The 24669-nt window shown below is 36.3% G+C and overlaps 1 protein-coding gene across 2 annotated transcripts in view; it reads right to left on the bottom strand.

The window, feature by feature from the left end:
- CNTN4 (contactin 4) overlaps positions 1-24669 on the bottom strand; it is a 3809844-nt gene that overhangs the window by 3093711 nt on the left and 691464 nt on the right. For both annotated transcript variants that reach the window (XM_044078010.1, XM_044078011.1), the window contains exon 3: positions 19994-20135. In XM_044078010.1, coding sequence (XP_043933945.1) covers positions 19994-20048 — 55 coding nt within the window. In that variant the 5' untranslated portion in view covers positions 20049-20135. The remainder of the gene's footprint in view (positions 1-19993; positions 20136-24669) is intronic.

Genomic DNA, 24669 nt, shown 5'->3' with positions numbered 1-24669 from the left:
ACATAAACACACATTCAGAGCTGTATTACAATGGAGCCAACATAATCACTGATTATGAGTAATTACAATTGCATTTTTAATCAATTTCTTCACATATATCAAAGATTATGTATTCAAAAAAAACAATTATTCTACCTTATAATAATATTTGATCATTAGTTTTGCTGGGCATTAATAATGTACACATATATTTTTGAAGAACAATTGAATGTACGTTTCTTCATACAGGGCAATACAACTATAGTGTTTACTACTATCTCTGAGGTAATCACTTCATCTTATTATCCATAGTGCTTCTTATCACAATATTATCTATATGAAATTTTATATCTGGTAAGACTAGCATCCGCACAGTTACATATATTTACTTTATACTGAAATGAAAGTAGAATAAATACAGTTTGCTAAATATGAGATGCTTTATTAATTTAACAGTCATATATCCATTAATTTCTCTCTGAGTGTGTTTCACATTTGCCTACAATTATTTAATTAGGCGTTAGAATTATTCCTGCATGTCCTACATTATGTTAAAATTCATATGCATTTACAATCTAAAAATTATGGCTACATTTTTTCTTTTTCAGTCTTTTTTTACATTACAGTTTAATTTTACATCTGAGATCTTCTTGGTATTTGTTAGATAATTTACAGATAGCCAGGAACACCTTTTCTTTCCAAGAATTTTCTAGAGTTCATCAATTTCAAGACCATCAGTCATTAATCTGCCAATGCTGACTGGTTTCAGAGTAAACAGTCTTTTTTTCCTGGTAATAGCTCTATAATTCTTCTTCTTACTTTTTTTATAAGGTTATGGCACATTGCTTTAAAACTATGAGTTGACAGACCCAGACCTAGAAGTAGTTTTGTTTTTGATTCTTACATCCTCCTTTTCGTATACTTTGTGAGTCTGAACAAGTCACAAAACCAGATGTTTTCCCAAGACATTTCTAAATAGGGACTTTGTATTCAGTTAGCTTGCCTGCTTAACAACTGCAATTTCTTTCACTGTATATCCAATTAGAAAAAAAAACACAAAAATAGAGGAAACATATTTCACAGTTTTGTCATCTACCAATCAAGAATTTTAATTCAGTCATCTGGAAATGTTCTAATGCATGCTGTTAGAGTTCCATAATATTGACAGTCTACTTAGCCATATCAGACAGAATGGTTGTTTCATTATGTTTGTCAAACTGTATACTAAATGTGGGAAAGCCTGGCATTATTTAATAAGAACCAAGCCAGAATAGAGCCAAGGGATCTGGCTTGGCTCTTAGAGCCATAGATGCCGGAAGCATAAGGCAAGGTAGGGTGCAAGAGCCCCCCCCCCCACTTTCAAGAGCTGCCCAGTGTGCCCTAAAATTGATGCCAGAGTAGCAATTCACACTGGTGTTTCTGCAGTAACTGCAAGTTCAGGCAGATAAAAAAAGATGGTTTGAGTAATAAATCATCTTTTTCCAGCTGCCTGAACTCACAGATACCATTAAAACACCTATGTGAGTATTTCTGAAGATTACCAAATCAACTTCTTTCATCAAGAAATTTGGATAACAGAGGAATGAAGGCTCAAAACAAAGGAACATTTTTAAACATATTTATAATGTTAATAGATAGTGTTTTACAAGAGAACAACAAACGTATCAGATTTTATTGCCTGTCATTAGTGAGGGACTATTATTCTCTGTATGGCTTTCAACGTTTACTTATCAATTCTGGACAAAGCCAAAATTGATGGGGGGGGGGGTAATAAAGGGCCAAAATCATGGACAGATTTTAAATATTGCTTTTATAAATGTAGAAAGCTGTTAGAACAACAAGTTTTGCATTAACATGCATTATCTGAACAAAATGAAGTCTCAGACTCAGATGTCTCATTATTTACTGAGTAGAATCCTCAGTGGTTTGCCAGAAAACCCCATGTTTTGTGAATAACAGACCAAAAATATGAGGAAATAATTTGGACATTCTTCAAAATTCTGCAGAGTTGAAAGGTGTTGAATCCTGAGCAATTTACCAGAAAAATCAAACATTTTACTAGGGACAGGGTAAATAAGAAGCAAAACCAAGGATGTTATACAAAATTATGGATGGATTGTTTATTTACTGATTGCTTTCTAAGTGATCTGGTCTGTTGACGCTTCAGCCACAAACCGGGATTCATGTGCATTCTTCATACAGTCAAAAAAGTATGTTCTATAACCCATCCACATTTCTTTTTTTGCCATATTTACACATGGGGTGGGGGTATCACTTCAAAAACCAGTTTTTGCACTACTGAGTGGCTATCCCTGCAAAACACACACACACACGCACACACACACGCACACACACACATATACAGACACACAAACACACACACACACACACACACACACACACACACACACACACACACACGTTGTACAAGTAAAATTATTTTCCATAAGTTCGTGCAGACCTGCATATTTATTGCCTTTCACCCACTGACAAATAATAAATGAGAAATATCAGTCCTTCGGGGGGGGGGGGTGAGGAAAATATGTTGAAAGTTTTAAGTTTATTAAACACTCAATAAGCAATTTTGACTTCAAAAAATCAAGGCTTCATCAGAGTGATAAAAAATCAAAGTGTCTTTAAATACACTTGATTAGCAACCAGGTAAATCAATTAAACATTTAAGAAGACATACTAAAAAGACTGTTATAATCCAAATGTATATAACACATAATAATAGCTTTCTAGCATTAAATACAATAAAACACTAATCTCTCTCTCTCTCTCTCTCTCTCTATATATATATATATATATATATATATATATATATATATATATATATATAAAATGTGTGTGTATTAATAAACAGTACTATAAATTAAAATAATATCATACATTTAAATAAATAAATAAATAAGTAAATAGTAACTAAATAATGGTAAAGCTGTCTACACTGTTCCTGCCGTAATTTTTAAAATGCCCATAAGGGAACATGAGTTATTTATTTATTTTATTTATTTATTTTACATTAGTTGACCAGGATTGCCCGACTGGATACATATCCATTTTCTGCAGAGGCCCAGGGAGAAAAGCTCCAAGGAAAACAATTAAGATTACAGGTAAACAAATTAAAATTACAGATACAGTAAATACTGTGGTTACATATTTAACAATATGTACAAATTCCAAAGTTTTGAGATAATACCGGTGGTAGGTCTGGTTTAAGAGACACAGCAAGCTCTATTACAGGTTTATTAACTCAAACTAGAGTTAGCCAGGTTTGGTACATTGACATAGCCAGTTTAATGTCAGGTATCATTTGAGTCTTAACTTAAATTGACTCAGGGTAGAAAGTAAAGTAATATCAGCTGGGAGTAAGTTCCAGGATATACCTGCAGAGTTGGCAAGTCACCGGCTGAGTTGTTGGTTTTGATATATTGAATTAGCAGTCTGTTAGAAGATCGAAGGGGCCTGGGATTGTTATAGGGGCTGATAATGTTTTTAAGTGCAGGAGTATTGTCTTGGTTCTAGAGGATTTTATAAGCCACAATCAGTTGGTTATACTGGATCAAGCTGGGCAGTTCTAGCCACCCAAGCTCATTTAGATTGATGCAGTGGTGTGTCCTATAAGATAGACCAGTGGCAAATCTGGAAATGTGGTTGTAGCAGATGGAAAGTTTATTAAGAACAGACTTGTTTAGGTTAGAAAGTAAAGGGGATGCGTACAGGAGAGTTGAAAGTAGGTGAGAGCGAGCTATGGCAATTTTAGCAGGTGGAGTCAAGAAGGCTTTTATCGTATAAAGTGATCCTATTTTTTTATTGATGGTTTTGATGGTTTGATTAACATGCAGGTCTAATTTAAGATTGTTATCTATGGTAACACCTAGTAGTTTAGTAGAGTTGTCTGGGGAGATTGTAGTGCCATTATTGGACTTTATGGTAAAGGTAAATGCAGTGGACTTAAGAGTTGGTGAGAAAAGTAATAGTTTTTTTGGGGGAGGGGGGGGTTTAAGATCAGACGATGACCAGAAAGCCAATTTTCTATTATGTTGAAAGTGTTCTGTGTAGCTGACCATAGTTCTGTCTAGAATGTGGCTGAGAAGATCAGGGTGGAGTCGTCAGAGTATTGGATACAGCTGACTTTTAGGATAACAGTATAGATTAATTTATGAAAATAGAGATCAGAAGGAGCCTTAGTATAGAATGCTGGGATACACCAAGGGAGTTGGGTAGGAGGTTAGATTTTGCCAAAGGACAGCCTGCTGTCTACCACTTAGATAGGAATGGAACCATTGAAGGGCTTTAGTATCTAGACATAATGTTTTCAGGGTGTGAATTAGACGTTTGCGATCAACCATATCAAATGCCTTGGAGATATCCAAGAAGAGGGCAGAGGATATGTCATTATTGTTGCGATTATGGTTTATGGTGTTGGAGAAGGCTAGGAGGGCTGAAGTAGTGCTGTGGTGAGGTTGGAAGCCATGCTGGGAGTCTGCCATAAGGTTATTCTGAATTGGGTGGTGCAGCAGTTGTCTAGGAATACATCTTTCCATAATCTTTGAAAGTGGAGATAGTTCAGTAGAGCTGCCTCCTTGGGAAGTGGGATTACATAGGATAGTTTCCAGGTGGTGGGAATTTTGGCTTCTACTATGGTTCGATTGATTAGAATTGAGATGGGGGATGCAATGGCATTGGCTGCTATTTGTAGATACTCAGCAGGGAGTAGATCAGCAGAGGGTGTAGTTGGTTTTAATTTTTTGATCGAATTATGGATAAGTGTGGTGGCAATTGGTTGGAATCTGAATGAGAGTTGGTTACTAGGGGTGGTGTCCTCAGGGCCAGGGGAGCTTGGAGGTAGTTGGCTAGCTAGGGATTGGATTGTCTCAGTAAAGAATCTGTTAAAACTGTCAGAGACTTCTTCAGGAGGTTTGTCAATGATTGCTGCAGGGGTCGGGTGGAAGTTTGTCCAGGATGCAACAGTTTATTTAAACCTGCCCAAAACTTCTGAGGATTGTTTTGATTTATTTGCTGTAGATTATAGTAGTGTTTTTTTTTTTTGTCTTGTAAAATGGATTTTTTAGTCTCATTCCTTGATTGCTTATGTGAAATATGATCTTGGGGGTCTTTTGTGGTACGCCATAATGCTCATGTTTTTTTTTCTAAGGGTAATTTTCAGTTTGGACTCTTTGGAAATCCATTGGCAGTTTTTGCCTTTGTTCTTATTGAGCGAAGAGGTATGTGAGAGTCAAGGATCTCAAGGAATTTGTTGGTGAAGTATACAATGGCTTCCTCTAAGGGGAGAGTTTTTAGAAATGACCATTTACATGAGTTTAATTCCTGTTGGAATTTGGCAGGGTTAAAGTTCTTTTTGTTTCTTACCATTCTAAGTGTGGGTTGATGGGGGTAAATGGCTTTATGCTTGATTATATAGGTGAGAAGGTGATCACTCAAGTCACCAGGGAGGGTCCCAGAGGTGTACAGTTGGGGGTGACTATTAATAATAATTAATATAAGTATCCAATCAAATAAGCTTTCTTTTTGGTTAGGTTTACCTATCCTGGTAGGAGTGGTTATGATTTATGTAAATGCATGCCGGTTGACATGGGTGGTTGGGGATTCTGAGGAACAGGTGTTTCAGTCTATGTTAAAATCTCCGAGTAGAATGGGTTCTTGGGGATACTTACATGCTAGCCAGTGAAGGGTATCTTCAAGTGTAGATATATTATTTCCTGTGGGAATGTACATACAAATGATAATGATACATTTATTATTATTAAGTTGCAATTTGGTGGGAAGAATCTCTGAGTTATTAATATGAGGTGGTTGTATAACTTCACTAGTGACATTTAAAGCTGACTTATAGAGAACAGCTACTCCACCCCCCTTCCTGGAAGCATGATCTTGCCTGAGTATATTATACCCAGGTGGCAAAACATCATTATCTGTGGTTTTAGGTTTTAACCAGGCTTCGGATAAACAGAGTATCTCAGGGGAGTGGACAGCCAGGAGTGCATTCAGTGCATGTACCTTGTTGTTTATACTTCTAATGTTGAGGTAACAGGCTAGGAGAGAGTTAGTTGTCCTGTTAATTGTAGGTATATTGCTTGGGTTGCAAGTAGGGGGGTAAGTTTATCTTGAGTGGATGGGCCAGGGTTTGGGTGGATATCACCACCAAGTGTGAGGTTGGGTTTAAACCTAGAGATACATTTTAAGAATTTATTTATAAGTTTATGGTAGTGTTTACATCTGGAGTTGATGCATCTGGGATTGGTAAGTTGACAGCCTGAGCAGGTTGTGTGGCTGGGCACAGTAATGTGTAATTGGTGAAAGGTGCAAGGACTTACAGCTGTGGTGATAGTGTGGCCTATTGGATACTGAAATCAAGTGAATATCAGAGGATAAAGTGGCCATTTAAACCAGGGCTTTTAGCTGCAACCAGTCTCAGCTGCCATACCCTTTCCTTATATTCAAGAATACTTTATCTTGTCACCTCTTCTCTCATTGACTAAAACCTTATCAACAATGGAAAGTAAAGACCTCTTAAAATCAGTACATGTGACAGAATATCTAAATAGGGCATTTACTGATTTTTTGTTTTTAATGTCATTTACATGTTTCCCCTGTATGTTATTTTAACCTCCTAGAAGTCTTACATACATAGAATGCCTGACAAGGTGTGAAGCTGGCTAAATAAACTGTCATTTTAGTGTTACAGTTACATTTGCTAGGATAATTAATAAAACACTTGTAACAATGCTATAAGGTCCATCATTTATGCCATCTGAGCTACTGAGTATTTACAAAACTTGTACATGCCACATTTCCCCATCACAGATGTAACCAAGTTTGTTACATAATCCTTTGTTTTCATACATGGTTACGCATGCCCAACATGCTCAGGCAAGTAGTTTTCTCTCAATGAAAAATGTAAAAAAAATATAATAAGCACAACATATAAGTACAAAAAAAGAGAAAAGTACTGCAAAATGGATAAATGACTCACCAGTAAAGACAAACAACCAAAAAAGAAGAACACAAGTGAGTCAAACATGGCAAAAGGTTTTAATAATTGTTAAGTACTTTCACGCCAAGAAACGGCACTTTTTTAGACCACAAGTAATTATTTAAAAGCATTTAAATAATACAAGAAACAGATGTAAACAATCTATGTAAAAAGCACATGACATCACACCACCCTATTACTACCTAACAAACACATAGCAACAGCTTGTGGGTATATAAATAGTACAAGAAGCAGATGTAAAAATCTGTTCAAAAAGCACATGGCATCACACCACCCTATTACTACCTAACAAATACATAGTAACAGCTTGTGGGTATATTCAACACAAAATAACCATTTATTTATTTAAAAAGGTCATGTGACTTTAAAACCGGTCTTAAGGGAACCTTACCATTCAAGCCCAAACCTTATCTGCTTAAAATGTAATAATCCATTTAAGTTCCCTGAACTCAGTTTATATTCTTATAATCCCTCAATCTCAAACCCTCATCAATAAGTTCAATAACCATAACATTAAAGGTATGTAAATCCCCTTCATCAACAGTATATTTCATAAGTGCATTCTTGGTAACTTTCTTCAATATGGCAAATTATACCACACTATATGCAGTAAAAGATGATCCCTGGTATAGTGGAATATGTAATCATTTCTTCTTTTGGTCTAGTGATAATTTAGTGCACAGTAGTTTTACAACCTTTTCCAAGAAATTGTTAATAAGCCCCAAGGTAAAAATTTGATCCACTGTCTAAATGGAGCAACAAAATGCTTGCAAAACTGTGGATTTTGTTAGATTTATATTAAAAAATAAATTCAGTTCTATTAAGGTAACCCACCCCCCCAAAAAAAAAATAGTATTCTTAATAACCCATTTCAGCAGAAAACACATACTACCTCAGTGTACTGTGCCCTTTCTGAGAAGGTACACAACTTCTTATTGTAAAGTTGCTTCAAAATATAATAATACTGGCAAACTTTGCTCATTGATAGATACTGCCCTCCAAAAGCAATATTAACCTAAAATACCATTTGCTCTCGTGTACTGAATGCATCAAGAAATTATAGCTGCTTTCTGTACTCAAAATTTTCACTGAGAAAAGAATGAAAAATGTAAGAACTACACCAACATTTTGCTGTCACAGCCTGTGATTGCTAAACATATATATTGCTCCCAACAAGTCATAGAACTAATTTGCCAGCAGTGATCATATAATGACCTTGTGTTTTCATGTATAAGATGCATCCACACCCCTTCGCCAAAAAGACAGCCAAGGTCTGTACACATCTCTGATTGGTGAAGAAAGTGAAAGAAAAAAAGAAACAATAATATAATAATTTTAACATGTTGATGTAGAGCTCATAGTCTCACCCCCAAACATAGACTAAGCAGTTCTCTCAGATTCACAGCACTGAGATAAAATCAGCGACAACTGATAGAATACACTTTCTTCAATAAAAACAAAGAAATACAAAATAATCCTGTTAATGGTTTCCATGCTCTCCTGATCTCTCACTAGAATAGCCTCTTCTCCCTCTGTGGAGGCATGCAAGCACTCTGGAGTAAAGAAAATAATGCACTTCTCATCCTAAAAATGAGCTGCAAATCTTTTTAGAAAATAATTGCCCAACATCAGTAAAATTAAACTAATGTCTTTTGGCTTTTCCCAGTTAGGAGTCACTACAGTGGAACTCAAGTCTGCTAATGATTGGCAGTGGATTTTTATGGTGCCGAGGTACCAGCTCGACACCCAACCTTCAAAGCAGGCACACCCATTCACACACACACATACCTGCATGTCTTTAAATGTCTCTTGACTGCTGGGAGGACATGCAGAGTCCACACAAAAGGTGCTTCAGCCAAGAATCGAACCGGAGATCCTCTTGCTGTGAAGCAACAATGCTAACCGCTGCACCACCGCGGCCATTCAGTTGTTCAACTTCAGTGTCTTGTAATATTCCTCTGCACTGAAACATGTATAAATGTTCTTCCTTTTCAGAACTGAGACACCACACTCTCTAGAATTTCAGCCAACAACAATGCTTCTTACATATGCAGATCAGACCTGCAGGCTAAGAGTGCCTTTTATTAGGTCTGGCCAGAATAAACAGCCTGCAGTTACTCAAAAAAAAAAAAAAAAAAAAAACTTGCAACGGTGGCTTGGCTGTTTCTTCGCTCTTTATCCTGCTAAATCACATGCCCGAGCCAAGCTTATACTCAGGCTCTAGCCAAGCTCAAGTCAGCTTTGGCTTGCCCACCTATTGTATACCAAACTTTTCACTTCCTACTCATCTGTCTTTTTATAACATTTAAAATTAAACAGAATGATTATCAGTTTTTGTTAGATACTTTGCACTCTTCAGGATGGTGTGAGGGTACACAAATTAATAAAATATTTAACCCTACTTTAAATTGCTAGTAATCAAAAATTAGTTGATGCACATATTCTTTAGTCTTTATTGGCATTCTGGAAAAAAAGAAAAAATAATAGGCTATTACCCATCAGTATTGCTGACCACAAGGTAAAAATGTATAGTAGCATGGTATTTTAACTTTAAACTTTTCTATTTAGATTTTATAAATGGTAAAACAAAGAATCTCTGTGCTGCTAGACTGTTCCAGTTAGAACAATCTAGTAAATCTGTTTCTAGCTACCAGCCCTTCTGATATCTTTCTTCAATGTCATCATACTTAAATGCAAACAGTAATAGCAGCAACATGGACAATTTTTTATCAGAATATTAAGGTCATAATTAGAGAAACTGAAATAAAATCAGCAAGCATATGTGAATATCATGAAAGTCTAACATGCATTCATATCAAAAAGAAATTTAATAGAAATATCTGAAGATTATCATCTTAGTTTAGAAGAACTAAATGCATTGGTCCACTGTCTATACTGCAAGTGAAGACATTTATAAAGCTTAGCAGTAGATATTAAACTCTAGGATAACAAGTATGAAGTCCTACATAAATTCAGGGAATGTATGCATATAAAGGTTCAAATGGAGAAATCATTGCAGGAGGATTTCCTGAAAACCTTTTATTAAAGAAATCAATAATTGATACACTATAACATGTCAAAAGCACTTGATGTTATTTTATCATTCCAGAGGCCCATGTAACCATAACAAGAACACGTTAAACTTGCTTTGCCAGAACAATAACATAGAGAAAAAAAAAATTCCTTAAAGACAACTATATATATAGCTCAATGACAGAAAGGCAAGATTGATCCAATGTTACTGTCTCTTTACATTTGAAATTTTTAATTTTGAACCTTAAACTTCCATTGAATAAATGCTTTCCTTACAAACAGTGGCATTTTCTAGAAGGGTCTCAGTATTATAAAACAAATTATATAGAGTACATTGACTTAAAAAAAATAACTTTCTTTTGCAAGCCTGTTAAGGATAATGGGTTACCATTTTCCATATTCATATTGCAGATCTATGTCTACAGAAATGGAGGAAACAGCATTAGTCCGGTGACAGGAAGCAGACTAGTAGTCAGTAGTTGTAGCACTGCTAGTACTATAATTGAAGAATCCTTCAAATTAGCTTCCTCCGAAACAATAAAACATGTAAGGTGTTTTACTTGCAAAGCAGAACAGTAAGGTATGTAATTTAAGCATCATTACTTCCAATGCAGAACAGTATCAGTTCAAATCATCTTCTTCTCAAACATAACATTATGATACTTAAGAAAGTATTGTTACTTCCAAAATGGAGTATTAAGATATGTATCATTACTTGCAATCAGAGCACTATGATATGCAGCAAAATATAGCTGCCAGTTTTAGGTTAGCCTTTACTAAGGTGAAGTACTGTCTAACTGCAGTACAGTATAGATAAACCATAAATGAAAAAGGTCCAAGTCCAGTGTGCCTTAATATAAAAAATCAAAAAATAAAGCCCCCAGGGGTGGGTGATTTTGTTCATGATCATTACACATACTTTGTACTACTAGCCTTAAAACGTAATTGTTAAGAGCTACATTCATCTCTAAATGAGAGACTCATACCTACATCTGGAAAAAATAATATGACCTCTAAAACACCGAAACCTTGACATGACTGCAGACTAGTAGCCCAACATAACGCAACAGAGATACTTCGGGTACAGCTAACACTGGGTAAAACTGCAATCCAGGTTGCAGCCTGCTATAGATCCCCCACCATGTCCCAAGACTCCCACTCCACATTCCTAAATACACTGAAGAATATTAGGGTACAACCCAATACCCTTATACTGGAGACTTTAACTACCCCTCCATTAACTGGTAAAATTACTCAAGTACCAACCCACTTGCTCAACGTTTTCTAGAATTCATTAATTCAAATGCCCTGGGCCAACTCGTTCTTACCCCCACCAGGGGTAGAAACATTCTTGACCTGGTCATTACTAACATGGGTGACCGTTGCTTTACACAAGTAATCAACTCCTCCCTGGTCAGATATGACCACAAGCTAATTACCATGGATATCCACATCCCACCCTCACCCCTCCCCCAAAGGAAACCACCACAAAAAACTTCTCCAAAGCCAATTTTGGGCTTCTAAAAACAGAGGTGGCTAATTCACGACACCCATGCAAATGGAAAATGGGTGCATGACTGCTGAATCATACACTAATGCACTATATGAGCACATATACAAGTGCATGGAATGAGCCACACAAAACAGAATCAAGATGCTTTCCTCCAAAAAAGGAAGCCAATCTGGCGGTCCCTCACCACAAACAAACTCTGCAACAGAAGGAAAAAAAACTTGCAGAAAAGGGTGAAGTCCTAAGACTGGAAAAACTCATTTGTTAGCCTCAGCAAAACAATGAGAACCATCATCAAATCCTCTAAAGCTAGCTATGAAAACAAAATTGCTGCAGATTCTAAAGACAACCACCAGGCATTCTATAGTTATGTCAAGAATCTACATGGCAATACTCAGATCTGCTCTGAGTTACAGCACAATGGCAATACATATACAGAACCAACTGATATTGCCAACATATTGGCTGACAGGGTCAGTGTGAACTTTATCCCCCTTTCACCCCCTAAAGGGCCTATCACAATACCTGAGGAATGCCAAGCCCCTATTATCACAGCTACACAGGTAGAAATCACACTGTCCAAAGCCAAGAATACAGCTTCCATAGGACCTGGTAGTATCCCTGGCTGTGTTCTACATAAATTACAAAGTGAATTGGCACCACACCTGAGTACCCTGTTCAAGCACAGCCTAATTTCAGGCTTTGTTCCTACTGAATGGCACACTGCTATGGTCATCCCACTCCACAAAGGGGGAGTGACTACAGACAGTGGGAACTACCATCCCATTAGCCTGATGAGTCTGATATGTAAGGTTATGGAGCGCATCATCATGGACCTTATAAATAAGGATATAGGGAATCTCCATTCTCTGGAACCCACACAGTATGGGTTTGTGAAAGGTAGATCATGCCTGCTCAACCTGATAGACTTCTTCAAGACTGTCACCAGAGCTGTGGATGAGAGAAAAGTAGTTCACACAGCCTACCTAGATCTTGCCAAGGCCTTCGACACCATCCCTCACTCAGGAATCATAGATAGACTTACTAAACTAGGTATAAACCCCTATGTAATAAGATGGGCTGCCAACTGTCTCTCTTATAGAATCCACACTGTGAAAGTAGTGGACTCCAAATCTGACTACCCACCAGTTACAAGTGGTGTCCCACAGGGATAGGTCCTAGGTCCTGTCCTGTTTGGCATCTACTTCTCTGAAAGTCAAGCCAACACAAAAGGACTCTGGCTGACCAAGGTCACAGACGATTGCAAACTGGGAGCCATTATTGATTCTTCAACTGATGTAGATATTCTACATAAAGGTCTCACGGACACCAATGACTGGTGCCAGAACCATGGCCTTAAGCTCAATGCCAAAAATGCATTGTCATTCCCTTTGGGAAAAATTCGGTGCCCATGAACTACCACATAGGCGGTAGTCCACTAAACACTGAAGGTGTGATAAGAGACCTGGGGACACAGGTTGACAGCAACCTCTCATTGGATAACCACATTGCCACTGTAGTCAGAAAGTCCTTCTATGTGGCACATCTCATTACAAAACATTTCTCATCCAGGAAGAAAGAGGTCATAATCCCTCTCTACTCATCCCTCATTAGACCTATTATAGTATACAATGCCCTATTTGGTATGTACCTCACTAGACACCTACAACAACTGGAAAGGCCACAACAAATACCTCACTAAGAGGATCTTAGTCCTTAAACACATGCCCTATATGGACAGATTCAAAAAACTCCAGCTATACTCTGTCTCTTATCGCCTACTTAGAGGCGATCTCTGTGTGACCTACAAAGCCATGTCTGACCCAGAGCTGCTAGATATGCTACACCTAAAGAAGTCCCAATCCCTCTGTGCCACACGCTCCAGGGAACTTAACCTCATTACCTCAATAAACAGAACATGCTGGAGGACAGGTTCCTAACCCAGAGACTTCCCACACTCTGGAACAAACTTCCCATTCACGTCAAGCAGACCACTTCACTGGCCCTCTTTAATAGAAATCTTGACGAGTGGGTGGGCAATAGGAAGGTCATCCTGGGGAAGACTTCAGTGGCCTTGCTTGACAGGGGCACTGAGAAATAACTTTGGGCAGCATGACGTCAGGGAATCTTCTTGGGCTAGGCTTATATAGGCTCCAGGATTGTTAGCCTAGTACAGATCTATGAACCTATGAACCTATGAACTAATCAAGTTGTGCATCTTATCACAAAAGATTGATCTTAAATTTTAATTATGATAATGCTGACATGGCTTCTATCTTGAACAATCTTGAAGTGGTTAATGTGATTTCAAGGTTAGGTTATAATAGACTTCTGAAATATACATACACTGTCATACAAAGTTTTAGATAACTTGAGCAGATTAATAAGCTATATACATACACTCTAGTATGTTTTACAACGGTATTTAAAATAAACCCTCATTAATGGTACTAAACAAGGATGTCCTACATTAGCTATTCTATTTGCTTTAGCATTATGCATTACAACTTTTATTAACAAGTGGAATACAAATATCCAGGAGAGTTATGGACTACCTGCAGGATATGGTGGGAAAGCTGATTGTGGTATGAGTAGGCCCATAGTAGGCTGGGCGGTGCTCTGTATAGCAAATCTAACAAAATGTTAAGAAATTATGCAGAACTATGAGTATGTGATATACAAGTCTGAATGAACTGCTCCACCAAGTAATAGATGCTTGCAAAGAACATGTTATCTTAAATAATATTCAATAAAGTATAGATATCAATAAAGATGTAATTATCAAGGAGAAGACTGTAAAAAGTTGATTTTCCTGGCCTAGTGATATGAAGTTTTGTTGTGACCTGCAAAGCAATAGGTTAAAGTTAACCTAGTAAGAATGGGGAGTTAGAGTTTGAATAAGTAGCACCATGGGCAGGAGTAATGGAATGCAGGGCAAACTATTTTAAGGACAGAAAAGTTGAAACACAAATTAAACTAGCTATCTCTGAGTCATGCAGTTATGTATCAAGCAGACATTCTTTCCTTGGGAAGAGGTCACAGCTAGGCAAGGTCAATTTCTTGTCATGGTTACAAAAGTCCACGTAAATCATGCACTTGTGCCTTGCATAGGCAGGTGATGACAACCTTTGGGATACAGTAGAGATACAGTTATTATTTAGAGACACCTGCAAGGAAGGACAAGTTGGAAATTGGACTGGGTAAAAGTTGATTAAGTCTACAGAGAACACTATAACAGAAATGTGATGTGATACTTGTATTTGCACCAGTGATGGTGTTATATTACAAAACACAAACCCTTTGTCATCTAAATACTGAATGCAATGATTTAACACCAGTTATAAAACTACAGAATACATAATACAGCAATAACCCACACCTGGGTGTAGGTAATGCCGGATTTACCCACGGTTGGTGTGGGTTGGTCACGAGGGCGAAGCCCGAGTGGTCAAACAAAGACAACCATGGGCAAATTCAGCATTACCCACACACAGAAGTGGGTTATTGCTATTATACAATTACATTATTTAAGAAAAAAAATAATTATTTTTCTCAAATAATGGCATTGTATAATGGCTCCTTGCTGCCCTTCCGCAGCTGTCTGGTATTCTGCTGCAGTTCTGATGTACTGCGCATGTGTATGTTTACGCAGTACATCAGAGCTGTGAGCAAAAGCAATGGAGAAAGCAAGATCTCCGTTGCTTTTTACAAACTGTCTCGCTATGTTAAAGGAGTTTAGCATAGCAAGACAGCTTTAAACAAAGCAACAGAGAATCTCTGTTGCTTTTTTAAAGCTGTCTCACTATGTTAAACCCATTTAACATAGCGAGACAGTTTTGAAAAAAGCAACAGAGAAAGCAAGTTCTCCGTTGCTTTTTACAAAGTGTCTCCCTATGTTAAAGGAGTTTAATATAGCGAGACAGCTTTAAAAAAGCAACAGAGAATCACCGTTGCTTTTTTTAAAGTTGTCTCGCTATGTTAAACCCATTTAACATAGCGAGACACCTTTAAAGAAAGCAACGGAGATAGGAAGATCTCTGTTACTTTTTTTAAAGCTGTCTCACTATGTTAAACTCCTTTAACATGGCGAGACAGTGTCTAAACAGCAACGGAGATCTTGCATTCTCTGTTGCTGTAAAACAAGAGTTATACTATTGGAAAAAGTCCGGGCGACCGGACCTTTTTTATTACTATAACTCTGATTTACAACATTCACGCTGACCAATCAGTGTGCACGTTTTGGAATATTAATGGGAGATCGTTGTATAATATGAATTATTTTTTTTGGTTTATGATAATAAAATCATTAGGTCAAAGTTTTGTACTTATGGGAACACAATGAAATATTAAGTGAAAAAGACATCTTAGCACATTAATGTATGAAAGCAAGATATGTGTTAACAGGATATGCTAACCACCCCATTTAAACCCACTGTAAAATGTATATATTATATGAGAAGTTAAAAGACATACAGTGCAATTTAAAATGAAAGTTAGTAAATGTTTATCATGTAATTTAGTTTACAAGAGATCAGCATATGTGCCTCTCATGGTATACCTTCATATGTTCGTCAGCCACATCTTCAACGGTACTTTCGCGAACTGCGAACCACGAAATGCGAAAACCGAAGTGTCAAATGACAAAACCTCACCCCCTTTTTGACCCATGGTAGCACTCATTTCGGCAGTGGAGCAATCAGGAATGTTGAGATTTTTACAATGTTTAGGGAAGTCAGTGTAACGGAATTTGGCAAAACGGTTCGAGGATACGCCTATTCGGAAGTGTGCCTTCACACAAATGAAGGTATACTGCCTATCATACGTTATCACATCCAGCTCTACTTTGTACCTTAAACAAGTGGCAGTACTGACATTGCCACCATGTTTTAAGGTTAAAATATTAAACTTTGGGGCTACAAAAATCAACATGATTATAGTCTCCTAGCATTAAAACCTAAGACTATAATGGTGTGTTGTGGAGGTTGGAGCTGGTGCTGTTTTACCAAGATGGCCAGACTACAAAATGCTACAAAGTGCAGAGCTGTAGCTGGCTGAACTAGCGCCCCATGCCATTCCCCAGTCTAGTACCCTTCAACTCTATGTTGTGCAGCAAAAATAAATAAAGGTCCTTTCATGAGTTAAGGATTGAAAAGGCTCTTTACACACTAATAAGCTACTTAAAAACAACTTGCTAAACTGAAATACCTCACAAGGTAGGATATATTCATACCTGCATAGTATAGAATGTAATCCCAAACAGTATTAATTCATTTTTGCCATCTTAAAAAAGGGAATAAAATTATATTTCAGATTACAAGGAACAGACTAGAAAATACATTGCTGTTTGGTTTTGATAAAATAAATATGAAATTTATTGTCATCCGAAAAGAAAGCATGACAGTGCTATTGTGTTATATTTTAAGTGAGGCGTACTTGCTTTATTGCAATAATACACCAGAGCATCCCATCACATCTCTATAGCATGAATCTAGAATCAGACACCAATACACAAATTTACATCTATCTTGATCAAATGACCTTAACACTCAACTTAATCAACAGGTGCAATACAAGCCAGTATATAGCATACATATAAGGCCGTCAAAGCCAACGACTGTTGCAATAGATGATAATTACTTTTTTGCATGCAGGCATGATTCATTTTTGCTTTCCTTTAAACAACCAGAGAAAACAAGTTATGCCTGTATGTTATTCTTAAAGAACTGAGTTGTGCCGATTGATTGCACCAAGAATTTTGTACTGTAATTGGAAAGAAAAAAAAAAATTAATTAATAAACCTTACTGGCGCTTCTTGAAGAAGCATACGCATTCACATCAGGACATGTGCCGTGAAGTGGGCAGTGATTTACCAGCAAACAGTGGTGATGTTTTTTAAGTCATTCCTAATGAGTCATTGTCTATGATTTATATAGTAAGGTCTTCTCCATGCTGATTCTGCAACACATTTTGATGTCCTTGTGATAAACAGTTTGCAGTTTGAGTTAACACTGGGGTTTGGGTAATTCATAATGGATTTATGATGCTTATCATCTCTATCTCCTGTGCTAGTTTTAAATGTATTGTCACATGTTCCCTAGCAAATATTAACAACACACCCTTAGAGACTGAGAAAATCCCTTTACCATATACAAAATCAAAAGTTACAGTGTAAGATGCAAAACGTATGTTATTTTTGCAAATAAACTTGTCGATAATGATAGCACCTTGAAAATGTGCTTGAAGTTGAAAACTGTCATAGCATCATGAAATACTGAATTTACAATGCTTCACTACCTATATTAGTATAGATTATTTTTCATTAGACTAAGTACAGCAACAAGGAAGTCATATCCAGGTAAAACAAACTGTCAGCTGCATCTTACAGGTGGAACATAAAACATCAAAAATGAATGTGATGAGTTATTAGTGAAACCATAATATAGACAAGTAGCTGTTCCCTGAAGTAGTATTGTATTTTGATTACCCAGAATGTTTTGCTTGGAGTATGCAAATTACCGCCAATGCCTAAGCTGACATCATTTTGTGGATGTCGTCATAAAGAAAAAACTGAGTTAAAAATGAAACTTAAAACAGTAAAAACATCACAATTTTCATTTTATTTTCAAACCACTTGCAGCTTTAACACCAGGTATATATGCAGAAATTAAACTACAAGACTGGGAATGATGCTTCATCTACAGGGTTCTGCTACAATCATTTTTAGATATAACTGGAGAATATGAATTAAACATCATTAATCCCATTCAGTCCCTCAAGCCACCTTCTCCTAAGAGTGTCATATGGTTAATTTTAAGACCTAAGTAGCCAAATTAAATAAAAAGTATTTCAGAATAAAAAAAGGCTAGTTGCTTATATTTCCTTACACCAGAGCATTATGTCCTACTGTATGCTACAAACGTCATTAAGATTGGATCATTTAAATTAGCAGTACATCTCCATAAGTCTTTTCTCATTTGGTTAATGCTCTAAATATATAACTACAGAACAAAACACATTCGTTACTTTGACCACTTTCCTTCCTACACAGCTGTCACAATGTTTACGTTTCCTGTTGAATGCTACATCACAGACATTCTTGTAGTGTACTGCACTGAGCATCCATATAATGAAAGAGCACCACAGAACCACAGCAACATATTAAGGCAATAACTTCTGCTCTTTTTGTATTAAAATGCATGGCAAGCAGAGTGCCCACCCCTCACCAAGTCTCAAATGTACTGAAAATAATCAAAACATGTCTGGATTTGCAATCAGATTCAAGTGTTCATTAATGTCCGAATTTTAGCCTGCTCCTACATAAAGGAAAATATAAAACATTAATGTTTTAAATATGCAGTTGTTTCTGATTTGATTGTACCGTCCATGAAAGAGTTCTATGCCTATGTTGGGATTCAGCACTAACCAGATTAGAATGCTGTACAACCAGTATGCATGCTGTCTTCATACCATTCACCATTTTGGCAGTAACCAATACAGGTACAGAACAAAACAATGTGTTTATAAAACAAAAGTTAATGTATTCTCAGCAACTTATTATCCACTTCTAACAGTTCTAGTCGATTTCCTCATCATAGTAATACATGTCTCATAAGTGTCATAAGATACACTTCCAGACTGATGCAAACACCTCTGGTCAGCCATCTCTGTGTAAGTAAGATATTTTTGGCCAGCTCACAAATGTTACCTCATTCTAAGGAAGCACTCTGCCTGCTAGCATGCGAATGTATAATAGTAAATGCCTTTTCATTCTGCAATAAGAGCACAGCTTTCATGGTCGATACTCCTTGACAACATCTATACATCCACAAACTAATCCTGAAACTATTGCAGAAAGAAGAAAATTAAGCTTCTACAGCAATAAAATATATGAGAATTTTGATCAAATAAAACAAAATCAAAGCTATTATTTTAAATCTGAAGTTGATCCACAAACTATTCGACAAAAGAAAACTGTACACTCTTGTTTTATTCCTAGAGAGGATGTTTTGTTTCCTAGAGTACAGATAATCTATTGCACAGCTCTGCGATAGCATATTACAAAGGTAGCTTTGTAAATGACAATTTTATAAAGACACATTGCTGCCCAAGTCTGAATTCAAGGATGTAATGTATGATAACATAATGTGATAACTAGCAGTACAACTGTATGTGACAATACCAAGGGGAAAAATGGTACTGTAAAAAGGGCATAGACAAGCAATCAGATTTTTGACAGCTATAGTCAATGAGACATTTGAAAGAGATTTTCAACCTTCTGAGCTATGGCAGTATAAAAAAGTATAGTATTTATTTTCTAATAAGCCATATTATTCATTTATTTTGGTTGATTTCATGTAAGTGCTAGGCAGTCAACATCAATAGCATTGCACATTTCAAAAATAGAACTATGAAAGTATTCCCAAATTCAAAGTTTTAAAACATCACTTTACCTGCAAGGCACAACATAAACGGCAGAAGGACCAGTAGTTTCCATAGCAACTTCATTTTCAGTTTCTAGGGTCACAGAAGGCTCCAGTCCAATCACCAGTGAATAAAATGCTGCTTCTTTTAAATTCTTTCACAACCTTTAATCTGCAAAAAGAACATCAAAATAAGAAATACAAATAGAACCGAATGTGCCCTTTTGATGGATTTCATCAGTTCCACATTGCTCAAGTTACATCAGTCCCCAATGCACTAAATAATAAACAACTGGAATCGTAGTTCATTGCAAAATCTTTGAGATGCTGATAATACTGAAAGGATTAGATGTCAGATATTGCTGCTAATAAACTTCAGTCCTTCCTAAATGGCCATTATTCAGGTGAAAACTATAAAGCTCTTCTGCTACTAAATCAATTAGCAATGGAATCATACAGAAGCACAAGTTTCACATCTGACACAAGCTTATTCGTAAGATCCTGAAAAAGATATTCAAGGGAATACTCAGCAGGAAGATAAGGCAGGTAAAAATGAAACATGCACTCCCTAAAACAGTGACATCCAAAGCAATCACATATCTTTCTTATTGAGATACTCCAGAAAATATAGCAGGCATTTCATTTTTCCACTATTAAACAAATACAGATTGGCTGAGTTATATTTGAGTACAGATGGCATGATCAAATGTGTTCTAGGATTTAGTAAACTTGTATTCCTAGAAGTTAAGATGCAGTTAAACAGTATTATAAGGTGTGGCTATTCTTTGTTTGTCTGTGTTGTATAACGTCCCAGTTTCTTGCATATGTTGCCTCATATAAAAGGTATTGCTTTTAAGTCATCTTAAGGAATACAATAGACATTTTAAGTAGAAAATATAGAATAAGATTAGATAATAATGCAAGCTGTTTAACTTTTTGGTTATCTCATTTTGGCACCTGGGTAGTGGGTAATCAGAAACTATTGATGATGCATCTCTTGATCACCTAGAGAAAGTCGATTTGTGTGTAGTAACTCACAGCACAGACCCAGTTAGCAATGATTACAGCAAGTTTGTAGGAAAGCAGGGGATTACTTTTAAGAGGCACACAGTAGCAGGGGAAAATTCTGACCTCTCTGTGGCAGCGTATACACTGCAAGCAATAATCCACTATAATATAAATGTGTACAGCACAGTGCTATTCATATAGTTGGTAAAATGAAAGAAAAAAAGGACTTGTTCATATCCTACAGAATTATGAATATATCAAGGTTTTATCTGGACTGTTGAAGTAATTGTTCATTTTGCATTTTGTACAGCAAGTATAGAGGACTATATGTACACAATTAATTTTTTATAAAATATGGGACTAGCTACCCAGCAGTCTGTGCATTGATTCTAGGCGACTGTCACTGTTGAGGTGACACCCTGACTTTATGTGCTAAAATGGAAAAAAGTGGTGGTTGTGGATGTATATGTGTGTGTGTGTGTGTGTGTGTGTGTGTGTGTGTGTGTGTGTGTGTGTGTGTGTGTGTGTGTGTGTACACACACACACACACACACACACACACACACACACACACACAGACACAGCACAAATATGGGGATCTTTTTTCATAGTAAAAGCATTTTGCAGTATACTACCGATACACATCTGGTGTAAATATTAACTTTCTTTTATATTAAATAAAGTGTGTAAACTATTAAAAAAGGTAGCAGTTTTATCAAACTAAATTTTAGGAGTTGTGATTTTGGACATTTCGTATGATTTTTCAAGATCACATTCATTTCTTTATTTATTAAATAAGAAGGTGTGCTGCATATCTCTTAACTGTACAGATTTTTGCAGAATGTCCAGATTTTTGCCTTAGATATTTGGTCTGTTATTCTAGCAGCTTTCTAGGTTTATAAGAGCAATATTAAAAATGTGTCCCAATATTTGGGCCTTTGTCCCCCCGATTAATTTAGGCTTTATCCAGATGTCTTGCATTAAGAGGTTGAGAACTATGGTGTGCTGGTCTGCTTTTCTGGCATGACTTAAATAAGATATTTTTTTCACAATAAGTTATAAAGAAAGTGCATACCAAAGAGGCATAACACAGTATACAATGGCCTGTAAGGTGTGATACAGATGTTTTGAAGGCGCTTTTCTAACATAATGCAGGCCATAAGACAATAAGACAGTATTTTACAATACATTATATTTACAGTACAGTAAGACAGCATTTTAGGATAAGTTAAAAACAAGTCATTCTATACAGGCACAAAACTACATGCCTGTGTATCACAGGCAGGGTTTATTTCGGGAAAACCATTGAGCAGTTATAGTAGAAGTAAAGTAAGGTGAATTGAGACCTATTTTTAGTACAATTATAAGATCTTGAACAAAACATAAACTATTTAGTACTACTGGCCTAAATGTATACCACCTCGGCAACAATATAGCTACATCAGCTTTGTACTTTAATTTATGAAGCAAAATACTTTCTTGGCATAATACCGCAGCATGCCAGTATTCTGGTAGCTCCCTGTAACTTCAAATGTTATATATGAGGATATTATGTCTTTCTCAGTTCTATGCACTACTCCTTCATTATCTTTTTTTAACAGTTGTGTTCTCTTGTTTCAAACTAACTCCTGTCTTTCTAGTAAATTTTATCAAACGGCAGACACTATTCTGTCCAGCAATACTATCCTCTTAAAATCCTCACTTCATTTAATAAATATTAAAGAAACATTTACAAGCTTCATGTGCTTTAGGAAAACTTGGCTATATTTATTAAATATGAATTGGGGACTGTTCTTAAGGTTATGGTGCACATAAGTAGACATTATAGACATTATTGCTATACGGTCTTGGTGCAGCATCTTTAAGTTCATTATATTTTACATTATGAATAGTACAATAGTTAAAATCTTAATCTTTAATAGCTTGTAAAACCTGACAAAAGTGTGTGTGTGTGTGTGTGTGTGTGTGTGTGTGTGTGTGTGTGTGTGTGTGTGTGTGTGTGTGTGTGTGTGCGTGTGCGTGTGTGTGTGTGTGTATGTGTGTGTGTGTGTGTGTGTGTGTGTTTGGATGAGGGAGGGGAAGTGTATATTTATAATATATTGGTTTTAGTAAATATATAGTATGTGTTTAAAATGTGTGTTGCAGTACAGAGCATGGGCACATTCTCACAACAGATTGTTAGACAAACACTATGCATTAGTAAGGCAATTGCTATCAAGTAATATTGTACAAATGGAAGTAGCCTGGCGCTCTAAAATCGAGAAGCTTATTACTCATTTGCAGGTTGAGAACTAGTGAAATATAGCTTGTCCTGAAGAACCCAGAGATATGCAATATCACATCTCACTCAAGGCTCATTTGTGGATTAAACTATGATGAATCTTTAATGTAGTGATTTAATTGTGAGCTGGTCAAGGTCTACAATGAAAATCTGATAAAGACAGGGTATTCTTGGAAGAGTTGTGAGAAACTGTATTTTAGCTGATAAAATTAATCCGCAGGCTGTTCTGTTTTCAGGCAAGTGGGCTAGTTTCATTTTTTTTCTATTGCAGTATAAAAAAGAATCCTTCATTTTGTATAAGTCCTGCTCAAGTGTCTCCTTGGACTTTAAAACAGACAGCCAAGATGTAGAATAATTTTGCTGAAAATGAAGAATGGGGGAAGGGGAAAAAAGAGTATTGAAAATGTAGTAGTGAGGATGGCATACAGCTAGCAGCACAAAACTTTTGCTCTGCCTCTTCTCAGTTATTCCGATAGGATTTTTAGATTTAGTGCCAAAAATTATCACTATAATCATATATTTTTGCTTCTAAAACAGTTTAGTGTCAAAATTAAGTAGAAACAACAGGTTTTGGGGATTATTTTTTAAACTCAATCCTTCCAGAAGTTCTTCAAACAGACACAGTCATGAGTCTGTCTAAGCTTCTCTTCAGAATAGTGCAATAAAGAAAGAATTACAATTATTACATGACCTTTCTGTCAAAATATACAATCTGGAGAGTAAAATGGGCAACATAAAAGAAGACAGAAAGAAATAATTGGATTTACTGAATGAAATCATCAAATAACATTCAGATCAAATCTCATCCATTGAAGAATCAGTTAATGATATAGCTGGAAGACAGACAGAAAATGAAAATCAATCCGAATTTCTTCTAAAGCAAAACATTTTACTTATGGAGAAAGTAGAAGATCTGAAAAGTAGGTCCAGAAGAAATAATATCAGAAGATATAGAGTGCCAGAGAAGGAGAAAGCTCATAATATGGTACATTTTCTAAATAACTGGTTACTCAAAACTTTAAACTTACCAGAGTCACTATCCTTTGGAATAGAGAGAGCTCATAGGTTCCTGTCAAACATTTCATCAATAAACAACGCATCTGCTCCAAGATGCATAATTGTTAAATTTCTATCTACACAGGACAAACACCTGGTCTTGAGGAGTGCCTGGTTAAGTACTCCAATCAAAATAAAATGGAAAAGCATAAGATTTGACAATGTCTAAGCTTCTTCAGTGATCTCTAAGAGAAAAGCTTGTATTCCTCTAATTAAAAACTTGAAGAAGTCAGACATCAAGGCTCAAATTATTTTCCCTACTAATTTCAAGAATGTTCTTCCTGAAGGTCAAAGAATTTTCAACACACTTGATGAAGCTTTGGACTTCGCACGGAAAAATAAACTCTAAGACAAACTTGAA

This window comes from Protopterus annectens, chromosome 7.part0 (assembly GCF_019279795.1).
Source record: "Protopterus annectens isolate FY-2018-M chromosome 7.part0, PAN1.0, whole genome shotgun sequence".
NCBI classification, from domain to species: domain Eukaryota; kingdom Metazoa; phylum Chordata; order Ceratodontiformes; family Protopteridae; genus Protopterus; species Protopterus annectens.
This window is presented reverse-complemented; position numbering and strand designations above follow the sequence as displayed.